Source organism: Bactrocera neohumeralis, chromosome 2 (genome assembly GCF_024586455.1).
Source record: "Bactrocera neohumeralis isolate Rockhampton chromosome 2, APGP_CSIRO_Bneo_wtdbg2-racon-allhic-juicebox.fasta_v2, whole genome shotgun sequence".
Taxonomy (NCBI): Eukaryota; Metazoa; Arthropoda; class Insecta; order Diptera; family Tephritidae; genus Bactrocera; species Bactrocera neohumeralis.
The window spans coordinates 23,361,308-23,380,720 of NC_065919.1; the positions used below are offsets into that span (position 1 = coordinate 23,361,308).

The 19,413-nt window shown below is 37.2% G+C and overlaps 1 protein-coding gene across 1 annotated transcript; it reads right to left on the minus strand.

Moving 5' to 3' along the window:
- Positions 1–9,222: 9,222 nt before the first annotated feature.
- Positions 9,223–19,086, minus strand: LOC126765835 (uncharacterized). The gene is made up of 4 exons (XM_050483523.1): positions 18,550–19,086; positions 17,084–17,241; positions 16,907–17,020; positions 9,223–9,350 (listed from the first exon to the last, which is right to left on the minus strand). Exons 1-4 carry the CDS (start codon positions 19,045–19,047, stop codon positions 9,230–9,232), a joined length of 891 nt encoding a protein of 296 aa, XP_050339480.1. The 5' UTR covers positions 19,048–19,086; the 3' UTR covers positions 9,223–9,229.
- Positions 19,087–19,413: the final 327 nt, after the last annotated feature.

The window sequence follows — 19,413 nt, forward strand, 5'->3', positions numbered from 1 at the left end:
AGTAAAAATAAAAAAAATATTAAGAGGATTTGTCAAAAAACGCAAGCAAGCAAAGCACTTCTTAAGAATATAAATTACATCGGGAAGAAATTTTCCAGAAATGTTGCTAGAAATTTCTTTGAAATTCTTGCATCATTGGAAAGAATCTTATATTAAAACAAGTAAGGAAGGGCTAAGTTCGGGTGTCACCGAACATTTTATACTCTCGCATGATAAAGTGATAATCGAGATTTCATTATCCGTCATTTACATATTTTTCAAATACCGTATTTGTGTAAAGTTTTATTCCGCTAAATTGGTTCCTAATGTATATATTATACAGAGAAGGCATGAGATGGAATTCAAAATAGCAAATTTCACACATATTTCGTACATGTCACATTAAGAAAACATTATATACCGAATTTCATTGAAATCGGTCTAGTAGTTCCTGAGATATGGTTTTTGGTCCATAAGTAGGCGACGCCACACCCATTTCCAATTTTTTGAAAGCCTAAAGTTCCTTCTGCCATTTCTTCCGTAAAATTAAAGTGATTCTGACGTTTTTTGTTAGTCGGTTAACGCACTTTTAGTGATTTTCAACATAACCTTTGTATGGGAGGTGGGCGTGGTTACTATCAGATTTCTTCCATTTTTGAACTGTATATGGAAATACCTGAAGGAAACGACTCTGTAGAGTTTGGTTGAAATAGCTATAGTAGTTTCCTAGATATGTACAAAAACTTAGAATAGATGGGCGGGGCCACGCCCACTTTTCCAAAATTCCAAATATGCCCCTCCCTAATGCGATCCTTTGTACCCAATTTAACTTTGATACCTTTATTTAGTTAAGTTTAGTGATGACACGTTATCGGTTTTCGGTTTTCGCCATTTTGTGGGCGTGGCAGTAGGCCGATTTTGCCCATCTTCGAACTTAACCTTCTTATGGAGCCAAGGACTATTTATACCAAGTTTCATCATGATATCTCAATTTTTACTCAAGTTACAGCTTGCACGGACGGACGGACGGACAGACGGACAGACAGACATCCGGATTTCGACTCTACTCGTCATCCTGATCACTTTGGTATATATAACCCTATATCTGACTCTTTTAGTTTTAGGACTTACAAACAACCGTTATGTGAACAAAACTATAATACTCTCCTTAGCATTGTTGCGAGAGTATAAAAAGAGTGTTAAAATTTAACAAAACTTCACTCCTACAGCTCCTACTATACATACATATGTACAAGAGAACAACATTTCATAGAGTCTGCATAGAGAGCACATACAAGTAGACCGATTTTAGACAAGATTTCATTCCAGATAATTATATCATTAAGGCTATATCCGTGTACGCTCTGTAAAGCTCCGCTAGACTTGCTTTGTTTGGAACGGAAAGTAATAATGAACTTAGGGTGTGGTTAAGCGATCGACCAGCTGTATGATACCATTCTGGTAGTCCAGTTCATCGTTTGCTTTGAAAAATGCCTCAGTTTTGGCGATCACCTCTTCATTCGACGAAAATTTCTTCCCAGCAAGCATTCTTTTGAGATCTGAGAACAGTAAACAGTCGCTAGAGGACAAATCTGGAGAATACGGTGGATGAAAAATCAATTCGGAGCCAAATTCATGGATTTTTGCCATCGTTTTTACTTACTCGAGACACAGTGCATTGGCTTGTTGAAAAGTACTTTCTTTTTCTTCAAATGCAGCCATTTTTCGGCGATTTTGTTCTTCAAACGGTACAATAAAGCGATATAGTAGTCGTTGTTGATGATCCTTCCTTTTTCAAGGTAATTCACAAAAACTATTTCAAGCGCATCCCAAAAACAGACGCCATAACTTTGGAAGCCGACTGTTAAGATTTTCCACGCTTTGGAGCGGGTTCATCGTTTGCAGTCCGCTCGAATGACTGTCGATTTGACTACGGAGTGAAATTATGGGGCCATGTTTCATTCATTGTTACATATTGACGCAAAAACTCGTGTTTATTACGTTTGAACATCTCCAAACAGTGCTCCGAATCATCAACTCGTCGTTGTGTTGGTCAAAAGTGTGCTCGAGCGGCACCCACTTTGCACAGAGCTGTCTCATATACAAATATTCGAGAATGTTATGATATGCACGTTCAGTTGATATCTCTAGAGTGCCTACTATCTCGAACAAGTTCATTTTACGGTCATCCAATATAATTTGATTGACTTTTTTGTTGTTTACGTCGACAACAACTTTTTTTGGGCGTCCACCGTGTTCGGTGCTCATTTCACCACGTCTATCAAATACATATACCGGAAGCTCGTCATCAAGCCAATGTTTTGCTTCAGCTGGATTTTTTCCCTCAAAAAGTAATATTTTATCAAGATACCAAATTCCATTTTATCCAGCTTTTCTGACAGCTTTCAAATTTATACACGCGGTTATTGAGGGTAAGGGCTAACTAAAAATTCCATGGATTTAATTCTTGTAGCGCCATCTGTGTGTCAGGCAGAGGACTTTTCAATTGTTCTGTTACAAAATTAATTAAAATTTACACATGAGCAATACTACGGACTAACAAATTTGAAAGTAAATACGTAGTTTAGACAAGACAAGTTAGCGACACTTTCGTCGAGTTGAAAGATATGTACGAGGTGCATTCCAAAGTAAACAGGACTTAAAAAAAATACATAACAAATGGTTTTTTCGGCAAAGTCAATTTGTTTTATTCAAAATAGTCTCCTTCTGCACGGTCAAAAAGCATGTCGAACGAGTGTTTTAGCTCATTGGCCGGTATGGCCGCCAGTATGCCGGTGCAAGCCTTTTGAATGGCCTCTACGTCTGCATAACGCTTTCCTTTCATGGGAAAATGTATTTTTCCGAAAAGGAAGAAGTCGCACGGTGCCATATCAGGTGAATATGGGAAGTGGTTAGAGGTTAGAATGTGATTTTTGGTCAAATAATCAGTCACAAGCGTCGTTCGATGAGACGGCGTTTTTGGTCGTCCGTCAATTTGTGCGGAACAAACCGTGCACAGACCTTTCGTAAGCCCAAATGTTCGGACAAAAGGCGATAAATCGATGTTTTGGAGATGTTCAATACCATTTTCATGAATTTCAATGATGACTTCGGCTGATTCTTGATGAATTCACGCACAGTTTCGATGGAATTTCCGGTGATCACGGATTTTGATTGGCCCACATGTTGATCGTCATTTATGTCCTCACGACCACTTTGAAAACGTTGAAACCACTCGTGCACTTTGCATAAACTTCTTTCATTAACTGAAACGTTTCGGTAAAAGTTTTACCAATTTTAAAACAAAATTTAATGTTGGCTCTTTGTTCGAAGCTCAATTTCGCACCGATAACAGAAACATACTAACACTTAAAACGCATTAACTTTACTTCCAATCAATGAATTGTCACTAGACAATCGATAAAGATAGCAGATTCTAACGCACCAGTCGACATATAGATGGCGCCACCAGGAGGCGTTAGTTTCAAAAAGTTCTGTTTTCTTTGGAAAGCTCCTTGTATGTGATTTAGAAATCTCACTGTGGTATACATTTCGAAGATTCCTTATATTTTTCTAATTCTTTACATGGAAAATTAATCACTTTAAACCACTGTTTGAGTCGCAAAAGAAACAGAACTTTTTAAATATAACTGTTTCTGGTAGCGCCACCTGTTAGTGGGTACATGAAATAAAATGTTTGATCTCTTGTTGACATTTTGTAAAAAATTTAAGGCAATTGGATAACTACAATCGATGTTATCGATCAAAAAGTGACAGCAGCTTTTGGTCATCGGTCGTAAAATGCATTTTGAACAAAAAGCAAATATTAAATTTTGTTTTAAACTTGGGAAAACGTTTACTGAAACATTTCAAATGATGAAAAAAGTTTATGGTGATCAGTGCTTATCCCGTAGTAATGTGCATGAGTGGTTTAAGCGATTCCAAGAAGGTCGTGAGGACCTCTGTGACGATAAGAAGAAGCTGAAAAAAAATCGTCTTCAGAAGTCAAAAATAAAGACTATGCTGATTTGTTTTTACGATTCCGAGGGTATTGTACACCGAGAGTTCCTCCCACCTGGCCAAACGATTAATGCTGTGTTTTACATTGGTGTTGTGAAGCGACTTTTGTCACGCAATCGTCGTGCTCGACCACAAGACCGTGAGGCAGGGTCCTGGCGCTTGTTGCACGATAATGCGCCGTGTCATCGGTCGACGCTTGTCACTGATTTTTTGACAAAAAACTCCATATTAACCATTAATCACTCACCCTACTCACTGATCTGGCACCCTGTGATTTTTACCTATTTGGAAAACTTCATTTGCCCATGAAAGGACACTGGTTTCAAGACATTTCAGCTATCCAAAATGCGACGACAGAGCATTCCGATAAATGACCTTAAACACTAATTTGAAATGCTAATTGCCCGGGCTAAACGCTGTATCGAAGCACAAGGAAACTACTTTGAATAAAAAAATATAACTTTTGAAAAATATTAATTTTTTGTTGTTTTTTTAACAGTCCTGATTCTTTTGCGACAGACCTTGTATATTAGGGTGTTTAATGGTTTTCTACAAAGCCCATATTTTAGCTTTTCTGCGAAGTCAATCCTTTACTAGAATTTAGAACCTTTCTCTATGCAAAAAAAAATTTGAACCCAATTAAATTGGGTGATAGGCTGTCTCTCGAGGTCCGCTGCAAATTAAAGCATGTTTCTAAGTAATTGCCGTGCAATTGCATGTCATTAGTATACCGTTTCAGCACTTCTATATATTTTATGCGCATTCAAAGTCGTAAATTTCGGATTTGCTCTTGATCACTTCCAACCAATGTGAAGCATTCTTCGGCAGCAGAAAAATAAATTATTTGCTCTCTGTAAGTGGCTTAAGATTAACTAGACTTTTGCTCATGTCCACCGTTCCCACTGCGAGCAGCACGTGTACTCGTGCACCCCCACCAAAAGATACGGCTTTAATGACCAAAGCTTGACGTGTAACACACACTTTGGCGCTAAGTTGCGCAACGCCTTTCGCACAAAGGCCACAGACACCAAGACGAATGTGCCACAGGCAATGAATGCGCAGTAAAACAAGTATGTATGCATGAATAAGTGTTGGTGTGTGTGTGTGTGTGTGTGCATATGAACAGGCCTTTAGGTTGCTTGTGAATTTATTTCTTTGTTGGCCGTTGGAGAATAGTGAAAGTTGGAAAATTTTAATTAACTAATTTTTCTCTTTAAATGCTAAATGCCAACGTAAGTGCAATTTTAAAATGAAAATGCGATAATTATGTGCGTACAAACTGTGTTAAGCTCCGAAGTATGCCTCGAGCAGTTAATTTAGATTTGTTTGATTGCATAATAAAATGGAATTAATATTATTGCCATTTTAAAGAGCACATTCGCATTCGAGAACTCGCATAAATAAATGGAAATGGCGGAGAAATAACGGACTATTTTGAAATTCAATAATTTTTTTTAATCAAAATTTCTTTTTCCATAGAAAAATTTTGAATAATCAAAAGTGACGGACTTTTCTATCGCAAAACTGTTTTGGAAAGACATGTTAGATTAGATTATGAGGTCGATGCTAAGAGGGATATCAATTTGACAACTTAGAACGCCCGTCCGTTGTGTTACCTAAACTCCTATACATATGTATATATGTACATATAACAGATTATAAATCGATAAACAGCTTTAAGTTCATCCAAAATTTTATGAGGCGGCTAATGCCAGTTTCGGATATACATCCTGAATCGCCGAAAAAAAGACGCTTGCGATGTTTCAATCCCAATCTTGCAAAGGCTGGACAATGGGAGAGAAAGTTTCACCTCACTCTCTGGCATACAACTTTGACTACTTGCATCCGACAAGATTTTTAGCTTATTGAATGCCTATTGAACAATATTCAGTAAGAACCCCTACATTTCAAAAGATATTCTATGTTCTTCTCTAGGTTAAAAATACTTTGAAGTTGCACAGAGCGCACGCGAGGTTCACTGGATCAGTGTTAAAACACAAGATGACAATAGAGATCCAACTCGGTCCCATTCCAATGTGTGCGGTGCACGGATGCCCCCTTTTCGAAGATAAATTTTTAGAGAACTCAAGTTCATCAGCGAGAGTTGATAAATTGATGAAAAGTTGCCACTTATGTGTGGTATCGTTTCATCTCTATCCGTTAATATTTTCAACACAGTTATCGACGATATCACCGAAGAAGTAGTTATTATTAATAAAAGCAATGTTGCTGTTGAGCAAAAGGCAATCCTAAGCCTTTTATAATACGACTAATGTATTCAAACCTGAAGACAAGGTACTTTGGTTCCGCTTCATCGCTGAAAACGAATCCTCTGTAGTTATTGCCGTTGTAGCGTCAAACAATATTCCACAAATTTTGAGACACTCCGCCGAAAAGACAATCCTGCGGCGAGTAAAAATCAGAGTTCGCCCCACTTACAGACATAAAGTACACATTTTGTGGATCGCTGGTAGTCTTGTATCAAAATAGAAGTATTTTTAAAAGCTTTATCCTGTTCCTATAAGCTCAGTTCCGTAAGAGACTGTAACAGAAAATTCTTATGGGAGCATCGGTAGTGAACAGTTCAAAAGTGTCCGTCTAAATTCATTTACTAAAGAGTTTTGTATTAAATGGACCAGATTCTAGTATATCGGTCATTACAATTAGCAATTTTTATAAGTCTGTAGAAGAAACTGTGAAAAGCTAATTCGACTTTTCACAAAGGTGGATTTTGTTTTGACAAACAAAAAGGAAATTGTGTAAAATGGCTATTTATTTTTTAATTCGATAGACTTAACCAAGCGATGCTCCGACTGCTTTAACCCGGTTGACGAATACGTCTTCTGGAGATTGTCGAAATTGTAGCGGTAACATCCTAAACTTGAACTTAAATTTTTGTTCAGCGAAGAACTTTTTCAAGTTTGGAAACAAATAGAAGTCGCAAGCGGCTGAAATCTGGAAAAGGCGGTAATAGTTCTTAATATAAATTGGTTTTTATGCATGTGGTTTTCAAGAAGAAATAAAGCAACAATTTCTCACAAGAGGCTGCCTTTGCTGGCTCGAATAAATTCCAGCAGAGAAATCCAATTTTCGACCACTTTCTGCTGCAATTGGGGCCGTGTGTCAGCAACAAGGCACCGCATATTCTCTTCAAAGACATCACTCATTACGGGCTTATCTGCGTAGACAAGCGTCTTTACATAACACCACAAAACATATTCCACCAGTGTTAAATCGCACCAACTTAGAGAACACGTAATGGGCCCACAATCCGTGATAAAGAGGACTCAACAATGGCTTGTGGATTATCATTACTTCAAATGAGACAATTTTGTTTATTAACATACCTATTCACACAAAAATGAGCTTTATTGCTGAACAAATTTTTCTTGTGAAAATCAGGATCGTTGACCATCTCGTTTGAAGCCCATTCACGGAACGTGCGATGCGCTTGATGGTCATTCGGCTTTGATTGTTATACGTGTTGAATTTTGTAAGCCTGCAGAGCAAGATTATTCCGTGGATGAGCATAACTCCAATTGTGGGGCGATTGCGGATAGACTCATTCAACAATAGCGTACTGAAGGGCCTCTCTGAGAACACACATTATCCCCTAGAGTGAACGTGGTGCGAAACCGATCCATGCAGTAAGTCTGTTCATTCTGAAATGGCAAATCAATATGAATAAATGAATTAACAGCTTTAAAAAAGACATACTCCTAAAAGGAATGCGTCATTGGAAATCAGGTGCTTTGTTATGATGAAATAACGCTTCCTTCTTCGGCATAGGATACTGATTTTTGTGCGATTCGTTATCAAATCGGACCAATGATTTAGCATAGTAGAGCTCTGTGACACGTATGCTCTTCTTCAAGTAGTCAATGTCGCACCTTGTGGATTTTAGTTAATAAAGCGTTAATCATGTTCCCCATATGACCAGTTCCTCGAGTGAAATCCACTGTTTCGACAGTTTCTAAATGCTGATGTTTAACATTGGATCGATATTTCGTCGCCAATAATTGTGAAACGCTGCAAAAACTATTTTTTACACTACTAAGGAATCGTCTCACTGTTGCGTTTGTTTTCCGGAGTGAGTAAACGAGGCACCGAAAGCGTCGTTCGTTTTTTCATGACCAAAATTTCATGCAAGACACCACCCACGGGCATGCCTACTGTATCAATATCCATTTGCGGATCGCCTAGGGGTAACTGATCAAACACAGAGCTGCAACCATGCTTGTTGTATCAATTTTTGACGGTCGCCATCGAAAGAAAAGAGCCTCGTCTACAGACTCACAGCGCTCTTTGACTCTACTGCGTGAACTCGTTTCCAAAAAAAAAGAAGAAAAATCTATCGATACAAGATGACGCCCACTTCTAGACGGGATCGAAATCAAATTTCAATTCGGCTCAAATTTTAACATTCTTCGCTAATAGTGCAATATAATTTAGCGTTAGTGGCATCAGGAGGCGACAGCTCAGTACGTATCGGAACTTATTCGTATTGCTTTCATCAATTTTCTATTTATTTAAAGTAATTGCATTTCAAAATCCATAAATAATTTATTACATTTTCTCATAAAAATATACAATTGTATATTTACGCCAAAATGTATGCTAATAAACAAATACATATATGTAATATTTCTCGAAATATAGAACCATAAAAGCAACTTCATAAAACAAATCAAGCCAACATACCTACATTTGTATGCACAAACAAACATAGACCATTAGCATTGTTTATTTTCAATCAATTTGGCTTTTAACATGCAGCAAATTAATTTGTCATTTCGCCGAAGGCATAAAACTCACACAAATACAAACATATAGAAATTGAATTTTTTTAAATTCGATAACAATAACAACAAGAAAAAATGCCCATTGACCTTCAAACTATTGCACATTCATTGATTAACCGCAAAAAATAAACAACAACAACAACACGCACATACATTTACATTTATGCCATTTTATTGTACTTTGCATGCTTTTCAACGCCCTTAAATAGGCTATAGCTTTTTTGTTGTCTAAAAAACCATTTGCTGTTGTTTAATTTTTGCCTTCGTGTGTGTGCATAAATAATTGTGTTGATTTATCACATCACGCTTGTGATGAAAATAGTGAAAATTAATTTTGTTTTGCAAAAAATAACAAATTTATTGCAATTCTTATTTACACGCAATCAAACATTTGTGTGAACAATTTATTTCATTGCACTCGTGTATCCTCAAACATCATCGGTGTACGGCGATATGCTGTCGAAGCTCAGGGGACAATGGCTGTGTAAAATTTGTTTGCAATTTTCCAGGCGTAGATAGGAGAAGTGGCGTTTGTCATGGTCATGCAGGCTGTAAATATTAAATTTTAAATAAAAAATTATTTACACTTTAAACAAAATATAATATATAATAAATATATAAATTAAATAAATATTAGTACTATAAGTATATAATAAAACTGGAAAATATGTACACATCAGCTGCACGGAAGCAATAATACCCTTCACAGACGCATTTTTCATAGCATAAGGGGTATAAAAAGATCTTTAACTTGATAATTTTTGTGTGGCAGATGTATGCTATAGTAGTCCGATCAATATATTCGTAGATTATAATGTTGCCGTGGACAATAGTCCATGCTAAATTTCCTAGATATCTTGTCAAATAAAATAGATTTCCTTAAAAGGACTTGGCTTTCACTTATTACTATGTATTGCAGCTATCTTTTAGAGTGTTTTGATGTCGGCGATTCTGAGTAAAGAGTATTTTCTTACGAAAAAAAACGTTTGTGTGTGCTGTTTTCACTTTGGGAGGTCAATTATTATATTTCACATGTTATAGGTTCAATGACCGTTTTGTTTACAGTTAATGAGGTCAAGAATCCTTTCTTTTACTTTTAATCAAGTAAAAAACCTTCGTTTACATTTAGCCAATACAACCACCTCTTTTTACTTTTAGTCAAGTCAACAACCTTTATTTACATTTGTTTACACTTTACGGGGCCTATGGCCCTTTTGCTATTTTATGGGTCAATGGTATTTTTGTTTACTCTTTAAGAGGTCAATGATGCTTTTGTTTACATTTTATGTGGTCAACGACCTTTAGCCAACCTTCGTTTGCTTTTAGCCAAGTCAACAAACTTCGTTTACATTTAGGTCAATGATCCTTTCCTATATTTTTAACGAGGTCAATGACGTGTTTGCTCACATTTTAATGGATCAGTAACCCCTTTGTTTATATTTTATGGGGTCAACAACCCTTTTATTTACCTTTAGCCAAGTAAACAACCTCACAGCTAAATCAACGACCGTTTTGTTTATACAATATTTAATGGGATTTAATCAGGATTATTTATATATACACTGTACATATGGGTCTCCGACTTTTTTTTCCGGGCGTACAAACTTAGTGGCAAATTTAATATAACTACCTTTAGTTAAATCTTATTTTGCTCTCTTAAAATCGAATGTAGTACCTCAACCCTCTCGAGTTCTGTGTAGTCTGATTAAAATCCAAAAATAATAGAAAATAATGTAGAGGCGTTAAAACACACGATCTTGGCGACCCTTTGACTGGACCAATTTTCAAAATTAACGAGTCGGCATACTTTGCACACAATGTGTCCATGTGTAGATGTGAAACATGAAGCGGCGTACCGTTTTGTTGGAAATAGAGATCGTTCGAGTTGATTTCATCTAAAAAAAACGATCGACATCGTGTTATATCGCTCGCTATTGATGGTAACGGCATTCTCTGCCTAATTTCGAAGGAGTAAAGAACTTATGTTTCCGCAATACTAGAATCGTCAGTAAATTGTCAAATTGTTGGAAATGCAATTGTGTTTCCTGAACTATGTGAGAATACACCACATTGGTGACCCCGGAAATGAGCCTAATTTGAGAAGATAATTTTTCAATGAATGTTTTTTCAACGTTTTGTTTTTCAGAAGGTGAATTTGTAATATTGGAGAATTTCCAAGCGTTGTAACAAAGTAAAACGTGACAAGATGAAATGAAAAACAACAATCAATGGGTCTACGAGCCGTTAAAATAACGCCCTCCCTATTGGTGTATAAAACCCTCTGTTTGCTGAGGTAGACACACGTTGTTGAGCTGATTAACCACTCTTTGGCAATTGACGACCGACAAAATGTTTGACCATTATGCGGTTAAAAGCCTTACATATAGGGTACGATGGGCCTTGCTAAAAGCAATTGGTTCAAAAGATCTTAGGAAATCTCTAGTCTAGCCCCGAAAGTTTTTGCAGGTTCTGAAATACTGGTTGCTTGCCAGCGATCAGTGAGCACACGCAAAGCTCGGCCGTCTGGCGTTAAATCGAAGAAAGACTACGGAGTTACGTTATTGACAGTGTGAGAACCGGAAGAAGATTACCTTTTCCTACACTCTATACTACTTATCAACTTCACATTTCCCAGTAAAGAAACAGCCGTAAAGTTCGGAAAATGAAATATGGAACCAAAGTTCTGATATAGGATGCAGGAGTAAGTTACTAATGGAGTGTTTTTTTTTATTTTGGTTTGTCGAAAGACTTCACCGAAAGTATAGAAACAGACGAGAAATATTGGAATGAAGTTGTGAACTCGAATTCTCTGGGATGAAATTCGAATACAGGTATAAGCCACGTTTGAAAAACTAATCTGTCAGTAGGTTTCGGTTACGATATTCAACATATTCCTATGTGGTTACTGTTGCACAAATCGAGCTAAATGCGATTGTACAGATATTCAACTTTGATATCGGACTATAAAACCGCTTTCAACAGCTAAATAAGAGGTTCCCATTATATCTAACATATTCGTAAATGCGTCCTACTGAACATCCAAATGGAGATCTACAAAATGATTTTGGATGACCGCAAAGTGAAATCGATCGAGGCAGCTTTTAACTCTAAAGATCTTACGGAAACATGTTGGACAGACTGTTGAGGAATCTTTAAGGATCTGAAAGCTCTTTGATTAGCGACAGCCACCCGTGCTCACTACTAACCACCGTTGTCAAAACTACACAAATTCTGATTCTAATTGTTTTCACAACTACCGTTATCGCCGATATGAAGAACAAGTATTAGCCAGACTTTGACTGATCTCGAACTAAGATGCCTCCTTCAACGGCTGAAAAATGTCTTGCCGTTACCGCTGAAATATTCCTAAGTGCATCCCAAAGAACATCCAAATGATGATCCAAAAATTTATTTTGGTTGACCGTAAAGTGAGCTCGGTCAAGACCGCTGATATGCGGAAACATGTTGGACAACTTGTTGATGAATATTTCGGGATCCGAAAGCGGGTGTTACACGTGCTTAAGGTCGATGGTGAATCACTGTGTCATAAACAAATTGAGACGCTTGAATAATTGGGGTTTGAATCGGTGTCACATCTGACGTATCCTCCGAAGTTGGTCAGGCCTCAAGAGATTTTCATTGCAAAGAGTTTTTCAACAGTGAAGAGGTAATCGCTGAGGTTTAAGCCTCTTTTGAAAAAACCGTTCGTACTACAGAAATGGTATCGATAAGTCATAAGATCGCTTTATTCGGTCTATCGACTACCAAAAAGTTATTGAAATAAATCAACTGAGTTTTATGCCATGAAATTTATTTCAAATTTTTCCCAATTAGCCAATGTAAAGCCAGTCTCTATTAAATGTTTAATTACCCTTACAACACACTTCCTGAACTACGAGGCAGAAACATTGCCACTGGGATTCATTACAATTGGCAATGTCACCACAATTACAATAACAACAACATGTACAACCTTGAAATGAAGAATGCAAAACAACAATATATTCTGAGCGAATTAACAAAAAAACAAAACAAAACAAAATACGCCAGACATCGAAAAGCCATCAACGTCGTTGGACGCACACGCTGCACAGTCGGTTAACAATTTGCATTACATGGCATGGCATTGCATGGCATAACACAGCGCGGCACTGTCAAATATTGCAGTCTCTCGTTCAATTGTATTGTTGTTGCACTCGTTGTGAGTAAGTTGAGTGTCTGCCGAATTTAAAAGCGCATCCTCTTAGCAACACATTTTAACCGAATGGCATTATGTGCTTTACGCTCGTTCGGCTTTTTTGTCCTTGCCATGTTGCGCTGTCATTAAATTAAAATAAATTGGTTTAAATTGAAAATAAAGCGTTGCACAAAAATTCACTTTATGTAACTTAACATTTTACGATGCCAACGAGTTCGCGAAATGTTGATTGTAGGAGAATTTCGTTGTGTCTGTGTGCTCACACTTGGCAGTCGCTGGGAGAATAAACGTATACTCGCTCGCATAGGGTAGCGTGAGTGGGTGCATTTGCATGTAAAGGGTGAATTTTTAAGGGTAAGTAAATTCTAATTCAATATTTATTATTTATTTGCTATTTCTGTTATAATTTTACAATTTCACATAATTTACTTAAGGCGTTACATGGGTTAACGGGTTAAAAAAAGTTTTCTTTATTGTCTAATTAAATTTCACAATACCTTTAGAATATTGTCCTACATTTTCAAGTTGATCCGAGTAATAGTTTCGGAGCTACAGCGTTGAGAACTTGTGCGCTCGAGGCTAGCGAGGCTAAGTGCGCCGTCTTTAACGCGTTTTTCTCGAAACTGTGGTTTTGAAGCCGGTTGGCAAGATTTAACGCGAACTACTCAACCGATCTTCATGAAATTTTACACAGGTCTTTGCGATACAATTCTTAAGGTCGAGAAATTTTCATCAAAATTTTAATTTTTTGTAAAAATGGCTAGCAAAAATCCAATTTTCAGCTTTTTTTCGTCCAAGCTCTAAGCTAAGATTTTAAAACACGTATTTTTTTCACTTTAGAGGTTCCTGTAAGGAGTTATCCTGCGAGCGCATCTTTTTTCCGAGGGTCACCGGAAATGGCGTCGCAATGGCCGAGTTTAAAATATTTTTTTCCCAAAAATTTTAGAATTTCTTTGTCAATAGCGTATTTTTGTAAAAATAAAAAAATCTAGTAATATATTTAATTTTTGATATGAGAAAAAATTGTTGAAAAAGGCTGGTTTTCACCCATGCAACCCCTTAATACACTAAGAAAGCCGTTTTCCACTTTCTCTGTGAATGCCCAGCTCTAACACAAACCAGACGCAGAATACTTGGAACCCATAAGATACCAAACCTTGAATGACTGTCCACCAAAAGCATGACAAACATAAGTAGTTTCATTAAGAGCACCGAATGGTTTGAGAGCAACGATGAAACGAGATACCAAGTTTATAAAGGTTCTACGATATCAACACTCCTACCTACCTACCTAGGGCTGGAGAAGGTGTCATACTTGGCTGTAATCAGTCTCAACTAAGAATTTGACGAGCTTTCTTCTCGTTTGCTAATTTGCAGTCCCGTTTTCTCGATAGGATTCGGTCAATCGAAATTTCGTTCTAAAAAATAAAACGTTTTCAGGCTTGTTCCACAACTCTGCCGGAATCAGTAAGCACTTAAACGTTGTTAAGCTGTGGAACCAAAAATGTCAGTCTTAGTTTGGCTGATAACGTTAGTTCCTTCTACAGTTCTACAAAAGTATGAACCAATATTGCCTCCATTGTGCAAATCACACCCAGGACTAACTTTTTTTTGACAAAAAAAGCCTTAAGGGTGTGTGCAGGATTATTCACACTCTGAATGTGACACTTTAGATATTTTACGTACTCGTGACGTGCACGAAATGCTCTGTAAGCTTGTCGCAGGTAACCCGACTGTTGAAAATAAAAATCCTTAATTTACAAATATTGTTCCAGAGTAAGATCTGATGACACTACTCAGCAAATCTGAAGGAAAAATTTGAGACTGATGTGCTAAAAAGTCTGTGAGGTGTCCTGACTATGAATTTGAGTTCGAGAATTTTCCATTATGTACAGCTATTTTTGTCATTTAAATAAATGGTGTTGGTTTAGCCCCTACACCTTTTATTACAGAAATTTTTGCCAGCATTTTCTGTTTCAGCCACAAAAAACTATCAAGAAACAGCTTCTAACATCACAGATGCAAAATGGCTCTAAACCAGTGTAATTTGTCATAATATATACTATATGTTTAAATATGTGTTCAGTTTGACAGCTTACGAGACTAAAATCTCCTCCTCCTCTTAAACCAGCACCCTTTATAGGTGTCTATATACATAAGTATATATTGGAGCGGGTCATTCTGAACAATTTTGTCCGATATCTCAAAAACGGACAAAGAAATGTTTATAAACCCTAAAAATTAAACTTAACTTCAAAAATCTCTGACTCGATACCGGTTTTAGTCTCTTAGGCAAAACTGTTCAGAATTCCCACAAACCCGTTTCTTTTGTTTTCTCTTGGCTCCCTATAAATCAATCCGCTTTAGTACGCATACCATACATACATATATACCTTTGCAGTTCAAGTTGCTCAGAGTACTCATAAAAACCATACAAACCACGTCCAGTATGACCATCAAAATCTACTGACGATCAACGTATCAATAAAGTAAAGGAACTGGTGCTTGAAAATCGACGATTAACAGTAAGAGATCTTACTGGTATCGTTGGAATATCGGAAGGATCAGTGAAAGCATTTAAAAGATCATTTGGGTCTAAGCACGATTGGTTCCAAAATCACTTCAATTTTTTCGTAAAACAACGTCACGTTAATGTTTGTCAAAATATGCTTTCCGACAACCAGGATGTCATGAAACGTATTATCACTGGCAATTAGTCCTGGATTTACTTGTATGTATAAGACCCGGAAACAGACGACCAATCGAATATCGAATATCGTGACAAAGGTGAGTCGAAGCCGAAAAACCACGTCAAAGCAAAGTATATGTTTACCAATTTCTTCGATTATTGAAGTGTAGTGCAATCCAAACTCCTTCCGACCGGCCAAAACCGTCAAAAAGGAATATTATTTGAGTGGTATGTCTCCTCTGCGCGAAGCTAATCGTAAAAGGAGACTGGAATTATGGGCTGACAACTCTTGGCTGTTCGCCTAATTTAGCTCCGTGTGACTTCTGGCTATCCAGCAAACTCAAGCAACCGCTCCTACCCAATAGTCGTGTTTTCATAGCCCTACTGAAAGATAATGATTGAAATCTTATAACTCGTTTTTACAAGTCTCCTTAAAGGAAATAATTTAGACCTTTTAACATAAAAAAAATCGCAACACACTTTCGTAAGCCACTATTCTTCATCACTATACTAATATTTAGAACATGAATTGTTAAAAAAAGCAAAGCAAATTGTGTCAGTGTCAATTTCTTTATTGCAATTCGTAAATTTACCGTCGTATTTCAGCTGAACTTCAAACATTTTCTGAAAGAGTAATTAACTTATTTAAAGAGCGTTAAGTGCTCTTTCAATTTATATGACAATTTTTAATGGTAAAAATGCCTATGAAAGTGAGAGACTTAACGCTAATTGCACTGTCAAGCTTTAACTTTATGACCTCAGAACACTTTGGCTGTCAGATTAAGTATTTCAGCAAATGAAAAACAATTATCTAAACAATACTTAAGCGCTTAGAGACAGTTCATTCGCTAATGAATTCAAAAAAATTACTTGAAAGTATTTGACTAACTTTATGATATAAGTAACTGATACTATATACAACAGAAAGTCAACAGCAAAGAGATACTCATATTCGGTATGAGAGAACTAAAGGAATGTATAAATTAATTTCGACGATTTGTTTGGGTCAGAGTTGTCACATGTCAAGTGCAATATATACCATATACTACAAAATTATTTTAATCATTTCAGATGATAATTACCGCAAGACTTATTTTAATATCATTTTTGATCCATCGAAAGGGCTAACTTCAACTGATCCCAATTCGTCAAATTAAAAACCCTCGCACGAATCGAATTTTCCATAAAGAAATAAGAATCTACAATCAATTTACTTACGTAAAAATCAGCTTCAGCATTTTAAACAGCATACCGCCACTAATATTTGAGTCCACATCCAAAACTGCTGTACAGTATGACTTCAACACGCATGCGCGTCCATCCAAGCCGTGTCTAAGCACCCAAAAAAATTCAAATAAAAATCGTATAATTCAAGATTTATCCGAATATGCAAACCCATTTAGGACATCCTCGAGTGAGTGTAGCACATCGCGTTTAAAGTATTTACGGCGTGACTCATCAGGACCGGGAAAGGGAAAATTAACACGAAATCCATAACCATAAGCCCAAAGAGTATTGACATTTAAGATATTATTTTTGCCATTTGTGCGCCACTTGATATAGGAAATTGTGAAAATAAAGTGAATAAAAATGTATTAAAAAACATTAGTAATTATATACTATATAAATCTATCTTATAATAAGATATCAGAGTATGGAGCCATGTTTAGAAGTTCACGAAAGTGAACTATGTCCGAAGTTGTTACGGCTGTGTAAACTGACGTTGAGCAAAACCAAAAGCTCCTCAGGATAGGGAAGGGCCTCAACCAAACGAGATTTCAGACAAGGCGACTCCCTATCGTGCGACTTCTTCAATCTACTACCGAAGAAAATAATTCGAGCTCGAACAAAGATTAAAATCTACAAGTCCCTACGGATGTGAAGGTATGGGTGTTAAGAGTGTTCGATGGAAAGGTTTGTGGTCTTCGCTTTTACAAAGGTAAATATCGTATTCGATGGAACGATGAGCTGTACGAGTTATACGCCGATAAAGTACAACGAATTAAAAGACAGCGGCTGCGCTGGCTGGGTCATGTCGTCTATATGGATGAAAACACACCAGCTCTGAAAGTGTTGTCACAGTACCGGCCGAGAGAAGCAGAGGAAGAGGAAGACCTCTACACCATTGGAGAGATGGAGGAAGCAGCGAAAGAAGAAGACCTTCACTCCGGTGGAGAGATCAGGTGGAGAAGGACCCGGCTGCACTTGGAATCTCGAATTGGCGCCAATTTGTGAAAACAAAAGAACCGGCGCGATGCTGTTAACTCGGCTATAACCGCGTAAGCGGTGTCTACGCCATCAAATAAGAAGAAGAAGAATAAGATATCAACAATAAATAAAATATAGTTTAAGCATGTAGTTATACTTGGAAGAAAAATATCATGTAAAGTTATATGACCGCCTTGCGTGGTGACCTCGATAAAAGCTAAATATAGAGAGATCGAGTTTACCATCCAATCAAATTTGGGTCGATTTAAATTGCACGCCTAATCTTCTTAGATTTTGCTAAAACGAAATCGAATAGAGATCGCCAAAGAGATGCTTGACAACATATCTCAGAACCTTACATTCATCAAACGAGTTGCGAACTTTGAATTAAAATACGTGAAAACCTAGTTTTTTTTTTTTGTCAGTCGGGTCCAATTTCACCGGATGGTAAGCATATAGATTTGAGTGAGGCTATCACCAAATACAACTTCAGTGGACATATGACTGATGGCAAGACCTGACCAATTACTCCTTTAACTGCTAATAAAACGATGTTTAAAATGATAATACCTTCTCCATATTAAAAAACAGACTTGTGTCGACTAAGCAGATATTATAAAAATATATATATTCTTAGTCACCTAATTACTTACCGAAACACGTGAACCCTTGGCAAATTCCAAGTATCTTTTGCCACGCCGTAGAATACGCTCACCATCTGAGTTCTTTAGCAATCCTCTGTTCTCAGCAACTGCGGCAATCGCTCTCTGATGGCGCGGCAGCTTTCTGTATGAACTCGGCGGAGCACCTGTAAAAATCAGTTCGTTGTGATCATCACTAGTGTTCTCACTGATATTATTGCTCTCGCTAGAGTCAACCACAGTTTCCCAATTAGAGCTATTGCTTATGATAACAACAGTGTCTAAGGGATTGTTGTAATCGTTCATGTTATGAATTTCACTGTTATTTAACGAAGTGAACGAATCATTATGGTTTGTTTGGCGATTTAATAGCTCATTCTGAGTGCTTTTTGGAATGTCGATTGATTCTTCAAGCTGGTTTTTGCTGCAGCTTACGCCGGCCACTGCTATAAATAAAAGAAAGACCAAGGTTTGCAAACGCATCATGGACTCTTCTTTTTTTGGCGGCATCGTCGTGTTGGAACACCGCTTCTTTGAAGTTGGATTTAAATCGAGCTGCAAAAAAGAAATACTTGAACTTAATAATATTGTACAGAGTGACAATATTAGTGCTGAGCTCGCTAACTAAGCGCTCAAAGCTAGTCAAGGAGCGTCTATCCTAACTAGAAATAACATCAAGCGACCTCATCATCAGACACGTTTGGGGGTCTGGGGCCGTATCGCTGGCAACTGCAAAGCTCATGAGCTAGTCAGAGAGGCACCCCTGCTCACATCGAAATGGTACCGAGTTGGATCTCCATTGGTGTCTTGTTTCTAGCATTGAACTAATGCGTCTCGCTTGCGCTAAGCAGGCACTGATTGATGATCAGCTCCATT